Source organism: Augochlora pura, chromosome 2, assembly GCF_028453695.1.
Source record: "Augochlora pura isolate Apur16 chromosome 2, APUR_v2.2.1, whole genome shotgun sequence".
Lineage (NCBI taxonomy): Eukaryota > Metazoa > Arthropoda > Insecta > Hymenoptera > Halictidae > Augochlora > Augochlora pura.
The window spans coordinates 19,086,332-19,095,551 of NC_135773.1; the positions used below are offsets into that span (position 1 = coordinate 19,086,332).

General features: G+C 35.7%; 1 protein-coding gene across 1 annotated transcript in view; it reads left to right on the forward strand.

Annotated features, from left to right (window-relative positions):
* Positions 1-9,220, forward strand: part of LOC144478273 (dynein axonemal heavy chain 1) — a 95,119-nt gene that overhangs the window by 11,412 nt on the left and 74,487 nt on the right. Inside the window, 3 exon segments of the mRNA XM_078196041.1 lie at positions 761-923; positions 1,528-1,638; positions 3,869-3,960. Coding sequence (XP_078052167.1) covers positions 761-923; positions 1,528-1,638; positions 3,869-3,960 — 366 coding nt within the window.

Consider the following 9,220-nt stretch of genomic DNA (forward strand, 5'->3'; position numbering starts at 1 on the left):
AATTCACCTTAGCCAGCAGCCTGTTGATTTATTGAACGATGCAGTTAGCTGGCGTATGACCATTAACCCTTTGCACCAGAATGACAACACTGCGGCACCGTCAAACGCGGTATATCACGTTTCAAAATGATCTGTACATTATTAATGTTTTCTCTATTTAAAAATTGTTAAACGTGTAACTGTTTTCTGAATCACAAGACTCAATTACACGTGCATAAAATGCACTAATTCTTGTAAAATGTGAATACTGTTGGACAGAAAAACTATTTTGTATGTAGACATAAAATGGCTGCGAGTGCAAAGAGTTAATATACGGAATATAATAATATAGAGCCTCATAAATTTATTTTACGAGAAAATGCATTCATTAAATATGTATAATTGAATACAAGAAGTGAATTAATGCAATCCAATTTCCAAGCGATCGGACTTTAATATACGGGTCATTTGTACCGCACTTTACATGATCAATTATTGTTCGACTAGAAAACGACTTTTAAAATTGATTTGTTGCTGGAATCACGTAGAAAAATAAGATTGTTATAATTCGAGCTATATACCAAGCTAAGATAAACGCCGATTTTTATCGTTTTGTTCTGCTACCGTATGACCCCGTATCGTTAATCGATCGAAAGCGATCAAATATTATTATAGGGTGGGTATCCGAACGTGTTTCTAGGTAGACTCACGTGACCGCGTGCATAAACGGTCCTCGTGTAGGTTCACACTCGTCACCAAAGCATGTTTTATTTTCGTTCAGGATCATTACGACTTCGGCATGCGGGCCGTAAAGACGGTGATCGCCGTCGCGGGAAATTTAAAACGGGAACAGCAGGATTTGAACGAGCAGCAGATTTGTTTACGAGCCCTGCGAGACGTAAATGTTCCCAAGTTTCTCAAAGACGATCTGACACTATTCAACGGTAAGTGGAATTGCGTCTTCCGTCTACTCGTGCCTATTATTCATTGTCCTCCGAGGATCATCTCAACGCGCGATCTTTCCAACTTTGCTGAGAACGGTCGTTTTATATCTTCGGGAAATATTTCTTCTGCGGCATATTTTTGAACCTTTCGATTGTGAAAGGCATAAATATAGGCCCTTGCAAGTTGACCAATGTGTACGTAAAACATAAATAAATTTGGAACTATTTCAATCTCAAAATATTTTTTGAGATATGTTAACTTAAAGTTGAAAATAATTGAGCCTCACCTAAAAAATGATTTATATTCTCTTATTTAGTATATAACATCTGATATCGTTATACGGATATATTTGGATTTTATATTTTTGTCTCGCCAGGCACTGTGCGCCACAGTCAAAGGGTTAAAAAAATATGATTCGCAGGGAATCAGATCAATTGATCCACGGTATATTGAAAACCAATCTGAATACTTGGAAGACATATTTCAGGAAATATTTGTTACGCCCTTCTCGTAATTTTCGTAGTTCTCGTATCAATTGATTCTCGTAGACTCTCTTGCGGAGAGCCAGAAAATGTTATATTGACACCGTTCGTGTAATATCAGGCATCGTGTCAGATCTGTTTCCACGGTTAGAGGAGAAGCAAGTGGATTACGGTGTTTTGGAATCGCAAATACGAGAGTCGATTGTGAAGATGGGTCTCGAGGAGATTGATGGTAAGAAATTCTATTTTTTCTCCATCATTTTCATCATCCCGCTATTCAGTAAAACTCCACTTATCTTTGTGAAAATTTGAATGATTTGGCCGTAACAAAGTCTTTACATGAAAATAGTTAATTCTGTAACCTTTTTGTAATCTACATTTAATGAAACATACGTCATGTATCTAGTTATTCATATTAATATTTCTATTTTATTACACTATCCAGTGCTCCAGAAAAATTGTAGCATAGGCAAATGAATAACGATTGGTCTACTTTGACTGACATAGACGATGAACTTTCTTAAAATTAAAATTTGAAATCTGTACTTTAAGATATTGTTTCTGGCTTCTAATTTCGATGCACCTTCATTACTGAGGCCCTATTTATCATATTAAAAATTATTAAGATCGATAAAATGCACGGACTTTGTAAAATTATTTTCCGAGATGTCACTTCATCCCCTTTACTTAGAAAGGAAAAAAAATATAACTGCCATCTTTTTTCGCAAAGTTACGGCATTTTAAAGTAACCATCGCATTTAATCAATGAGCTCCTACTGTAAGGGCCTACTCGGTTATATGAATTGGTTGTCAAGGTTAATTAAGTGCAGTTTTACTGTACCACGACCAATTTTTATACTCTGCTGATATATTCTCGTATTTTGTAAATTATGCAGAACAATTCTACGCGAGAACCATTTGTATAGTTTCTACATTGAATCGTCACGATTCTTAATGATGAACGATGTCATTTCAATATAATCATTTTGATTCTCCCTAGTCTAGCATTAGTTTTTCATCGCTTCTTTTGTCCTTTCAACTTCAAACTTCATTCGAATAAGCATCGATCGCTTGCCGATTTTGCCGATCGTCAAATATTAATCTTCGGTTCGTGTTGAGCATGGTTCCACCGCTTTAACGAAATAAGATAAAACTTTCCTCTTTCTGGTACTCCTTTTTTTTCTATACGATGTAGTTTCCAGTTTACCAGTCGTGTTATTCAGTTTGTTGTTTATGTGTCGCTCCAAGTGAATAACGAGCGACCGTTTGTTGTTACACATTCGGTTTGTATTTCCACGCGACAGACTGAAACAAAACACGTTACTTGGTAATTACGCTATATGTCTGCTCGTTGAATTAATGATTGCGAAATAATGGAGTAGTATTTCCACTTATCTACGGACGCTGTGTTCCGTATTGTGTGACAATCGAATCGAATTGTTGCAATTTCTTTAGAAAAGTTCTTTAGTTACGGTCTATCGACGATGAAAAACCAATAGAGTCTGAAACTATGATCAAACGCGAGTAAATTAAACGTGCATCGTTACAGCCAGGATAAAAAGATGTTATTAATGATAAAAGGTTCCATTGCTGAATCGGACACAGTCGACAGAATCGTTTAAAGCAAAGAACTTTCATGCAGCTTCGACGACCAAATTGAAGCGAGAAGTTTGTCTTTTTCGTTTGAGTTAATTAACCATGGAAAGAATTAAAACGGCCGCAAAAATAATGAATTTGTGGAACGTGACATCAATTCGTCTTAGCATTTCGAGGTCCCTGTCGAAACGATCCATTCCTCTTTATCCTCGTTTGCAGAACTTTTTCTATATAAACGATTTATTGTTGAAGATAACAAGAGTGGAACAAAGAGTTTTTTCTGAGCGAAACTTTCTTTGTCAATTACAACGCTCGCGTTTTGTTTTCTGTAGTAAGCAGCCGCGCTTTAATCTTGTTCGCGAAACTTTTCCCATCGAGTCTCCGATTGCTCTTGTTAGTCTTTTACGAATAAGGAAAAAGAAGCCGATAACCAAAGATTGTATTCGTAGTTTCTTATCTCTTTTGTTTGTACCTAATTGTCGTAATTACTTTTGTGCGCAATTGAAAGCGGAATCACGTTCCTCAGGAAAACATTTCGACGGAAACAATTTGGCGAATTTCTATTACCGTCCTCTGTAGAAAATCCTTTACGGTCGTAATCCTTTCCAACTTCACACTAGTAACGAATTACACAGATTGTCTCTAGGTATCCGACCTATATCAGTTTTGCAGAGCGGTAAATGGATGAGACAAACCACAGACTGTCACAGATCTTTCTTTTTCGCCTCATAACTGTCCCTTGCTCCGATACGGAGTGAACTTTTTCCCTGCTACTTGATTTATCGAAATGTAAAAGACCCTGTGGAAGTTGATAGCAAGAAGAAAAATGAATCGTCGCCATTAAAGATCTGTCTTTCGGTTTTCAGAGTTTGTGAAGAAAGTTATCCAGCTGTACGAAACAACGGTCGTGCGACACGGATTAATGCTGGTGGGTCCAACAGGGTCGGCGAAGACCAAGGTAAGTGCCATTCCAAATCTGGACGAACCACTCGAATTAAGTCAACCCCAGAGGATTCTGGGTAACGGATCGCGTGCCACAGTGACTCTCAATTTTTTCGTTCTTCGTATATATAATTTTCGAGTTGATCGAAGTCAGCTCTCTTGACTTATTATACTTCCGAGCACTCGAGTAAAATACGATGTACGCGAAAGAATGTTGATCTTTTATCTCGAATTTTCAAGATCGAGCTCAACTTTATGCAAGATCCTCGGTAGACGGTGCGAGTTACCAGCATTTTGAATGTTTTCCGAAAAGAACACGAACAGTCTAATAGTTTTGATCTTTTAACGCAAAGCAGATAGCTTCGACAACGTAGGTTGAGAACCGTCGACGTAGTGAAAAAAAAAATCGGAAACAGAGGTAACGTTCCTTTTAACGACAAGTTAATTTTTCGACGAGGTGTCGAGCACACGCGTTCCACGAAAATGTCCATTTCCCCGGATACACACTTGGCCGTAGAGACAGTCGTTGTGCTTTCAATGGACATTTAGACATCCTTTAAAAACAAAGCCGGATTTTTCGAGCGAAATAATGTAGCACACATAAATTTTCGTACTTGACGAAAATAATGAAAGAACGGTTGCCATGGCGAAAAAATTATTCAAATTTACGCTTCTTTAACGGCAATATGTTTTATTTTTTTGTTTTTAGCAACTTTTCTCAACGTGGTTTCCAAGATACTTCTAAACATGTTAGTCCTTCCTTAGGATCCGATAAAATGTGTGAAGATTTTAATTCGTTCTCAGAAACTAGATATTTGAATAACGATATTTATGTTATGCATAGATAAAAATGAACGATATTGATCCCCTGCAAATAACGGCTGCTCGAATATTCACGAAGCTTAATGCGTGCATCGATCAAATTTAATAGCTTAAACGGCGGTAATCGCTCGGTATGATAGTACGATGTCGTGGACCAAGCAACTTATAAATAATATTTAGAATTAGCTTATGAAAACAATTGCGGGGGGATTGTCCAACTTACCCAATTTGTACCATCTGTTTCGCGCTAGTTATTCCCACGGCAAGTACACCGTAAACCCGACAATTCAAGGCTTCACCATAGTCATTGAAAATCACAATAGCAGGGACAAATAAATTGTTGCATAATAAGTACAGATCAAGAAATACATACTACATATAGAAACAATTTTCTCGCAATTTTATAAAATTTCCTAACTGTTCCATTTAAGGAAGTCCTCAGAAATCTTTTACGCTGCAAATAGAGCTGGCGACACTGTTATCAAAGTTAGATTAAATTTGAAGCGGTCTCGCAGACTGCCTAACCTACTTAAAAATTAAGAAGACCGTTGCGTTACGTCGGTGAAACTTGCAGCCGCCAAAGTCTCCTATGAACCGCCGTCATCTCATCAAGAGCGGCGGTTTGCCGACAACTTTCGTGTAATTCGATAGAACAATAGAATCATCCCTCTCCGACTCGTCGTGAGGTACTAAATTGACAGAACCACCTTCCTAAACAGTTTTACCACAACTACGGACCCCGTGTTTCGTAGAAAAAGTTATCCAAAGTTAAGTCGAGCCGTGTAAGAGCATTCAACCCATCGAGCTATGTACATCGAAGTTAGACTCCGTCGATTGTGGGATGTAATTAAACCTTAATATATAAATATTTGTACGATCTGTTGTAATGATTCCAGGTTGCGCTAGTCAATAATTTTGAAAGTACTGTAAACTCTAACTTCACAATTTACAAGAGGCACCTTCAATAAGATGAAAATTAAAAGAAAATTTTATTTTCAACGTATACCAGGATTTCGAAGGTAATTCCTTCATTTCTGATAGAATATTTAAAATCGACTACTATGCATTATGTTCTCTTAGAAACCGTAACGTTTAATTAATGGAATTAATTAAATGATTTCGAAGGTAATTCCTTCATTTCTGATAAAATATTTAAAATCGACTACTATACATTATGTTCTCTTAGAAACCGTAACGTTTAATTAATGGAATTTCATTTTAACTAGGCGTTCTCACTGTATAGTACATCGTGGTTTGAAACAAACTAGTGTTTCGCGATGAAGTTTCCAGAATGCTCGTTAGTAATTAATTCATTTGGGACGGTGTGACATTTCGTGAACGAGTGTTTACGGTTCGTCAGATGTTTTTCTCTAATCATTGAAGAGCTGTCGATAATACATTAGGCGGTCGCTTAATTAATTGCTACAAATTAATTGACCGGTATAGATTATGCAAATTTATTATAAATCGTATCCCGTCGTCAGGAACTGTCCATTTTTGTTTACAAGCTGAGGGAAAATTGTGCAGGATTTACTATAAGCAGAATTCGTGACATGCTACTCGTTTGTTTAAAATAATTATATAGGATTCTAACTTACCATAATTCGCCAGATCGATGATAAATCGGAACGGCAGTTATCAAATTGTGTAGTGATGTAAGTACAAGCTGTATTATTTATTAATGGTTTATGGAGCTGGGAAAAATGTTGAACTGCGCAATGATGAAGATAGAAATAACAACGCGATACGAAAGTACGTATTTAACCCGTGTAATGTCCTAGAAAATTTTAGAACTTAAACTTTGATAAAAGATACAATTATTGAATACAATAGAACTATCAAACCAGTGAAAAATTACTAGTTCCTGATCCTTTTACTTTACAATTACTAAAATTAGAGGAACACTTTTATGAGAAATTCAACCATGAGCAAACTTTAATTTGCACATCGTATAGTGTTTCAGTCTTCTGAAAGAGATAGGTAATGGTGATTACGTAAGAATAAAGAAAAAATGAATTGTTTGAAAAGGTTTAATATACAGTTGACAACAATAACGTCAGCGAGCTTGACAATATTTACACGTATACATATGTATATGTATATCGTATCGTGTATATATGTATCAAGATCATTTGTCTTCAAGCATTAAAGGTTACCGCTATTCTCTGCACATTGAATTCTATTTTTTATAACGCAGTGCTGTGGTGCACATCAAGGCGAATTAAACGATCTTTAAATGATCTTTACAAATAGGGATTAATATGTCAAAATTAACGATCGCCTTTAATACCTGAAAACAAGTGACTTAGAGAGAAACGAGAATATAAATCATAATATTCTTAGCTGTGGACTAAATGAAGTTGTCCTGATACATTTTTTCATACCAGCAAAAATAACGAAAATATTTCAATGTGCAGGATAAAACAAACCCCCTGTATATGTCGGCATTAATGAATATTTTGGCCGATGTGATATGTTTCGAATAAACAAAGGAATTTAGCAGTAATCAAGGATATTAACAAGAGCGAGGCAGACTTACTCTGCCGTAAAAAAGAGCGGGTGTATTAAAAGATTATTGTGTATTTAATATAAATAATAAATAGCTTATTTATTATATGAAATATATATTAAATATAAGTATATATTACACTCGTCTCTACACATCGATTCGGGTAGCAATATCCGTATTGTATACAGAAAATAAATTACACACGCACGTACACGCTCATACACAGACACATACGCACAGTTTTCGATTTATACAGTTAGGCAAACAACAATTTTGTATCGTTTCTGAAAAACTTTTCATTTCGATGCGATTCCTTGTTCGTGCTGCACGAGCCATACATCGATCAAAGTTTACCTTGACGTTTACATTTACGTTTAGCTATCTTTTTTGTGCTTGTCTATTGGAATTGTTCAGTTAGATTAAATGCGAATTGTGTTGATAGGTTGCGAAATTTTTCATAAAATGGAAGAATCGAATGGAAAGAATTTATATATTTTTATATCGTAAGTAAATAATTAGTAATGCGATTGAAACTATTCGATTATTTACATCTTTCTCGTAGTTGAAATTTCATTTACCCAGTCGCAAACGTATACAATCCGCAGTCTAATTATCGGATAATTGATCTCAGACTTGTATGACCCGAATTAATTTTAAATAATTCCCAGCAACAACTGAACATTTGCACAACATTTCTTTTTATGCGTCACCTAGTGAATCAATGTATTTTTCAGGAAGCCGTTCTCGACTGAAAAGCGACACTATACAAAGTGATTTTCTACTGTCGTGACAGATAACGGTGTATGCGACGCGAGAATTTTTCTATTAAAAAGATCAATAGCCATTTCTTTGGCTAGGTGATCGCGTAATTTTATCTTTGAACAGTTATTTATTGTCTCCTGTTAGATAACCATAAGCGAACTGCTGATAAGCTGCTCGAGTTCGTTACATCACTCCATAATCTATTTAAGGAAAGTAACATTAAATTTTTATTTACTGTACTGAAATTTAGAAAATTTCTATTGGTTTAAAAAATTTAAAAACTAATTACAAAATGAATGGAACAGCTAACAAATGATAAAAAATTCATCGGAGAATTATGAAAGGTAGGAACAAATTTTCAAACAAATGTTGTTTCTTTCGACGAGCAGCATCGTTTGTTGTAAAATCTATCAAGTGCTTGAAAGTTTTACGATTATTGGAATCATATAAAAGAGTACATAGAGTTAATCATATTGAATCGAGTGGAATGTTGTCCTATAGAAATCAATGAAACCAACGATTGCAAATGTTCCTTTGATTTCATAATTTTATCTCGAGTCGTAGAGATATCATACTTTGCACCGCGTTCTAGTTGGTTATCAGCCTACTTCTGTTATTCCAATGCCAATTACATAGTGAATAAGGCTCGTTTGCCAACGATAGGTTGAATATCGAGGATCCTTTGTTCGCGAATGAATTGTATTTGTTATGACACGTTTCTTCAACCTCTATGCATTTCAAATTTTATGTAAAACTTTCAGTCGATATTCCATATTGAAATTGTTGTCTGGAATGCCTGCTCCTTAGACGCGAACAAATTTTCGATAACAATCTCGCACAATGTTTTTAAAAATCCTCGATTCGACGATGCTTTATCGACTTTTTGTTACATTAGTCGCACTTTTCTGTTAATTTAATTAACAAACTGTACAGTTATAGAGTGCCCTAAGCAGGCGCGGTCTCGTTGAACTCCATTTCTACGGAAACTGTCACACGAGACCATACACGACCATATCTAATTTAGAACCGATATCAAGTTCTAAAAGCAATAATGATACTCTATCAATTTTTCTCTTTTCATTAAAATATCCAGGCTCGTGCATCATCGTGCTATGGACAAGTCTATACTTAACATGGTCATCGAGAGCTCTTGACTGCCCCTGGAGCAATCCTAATTAGACCT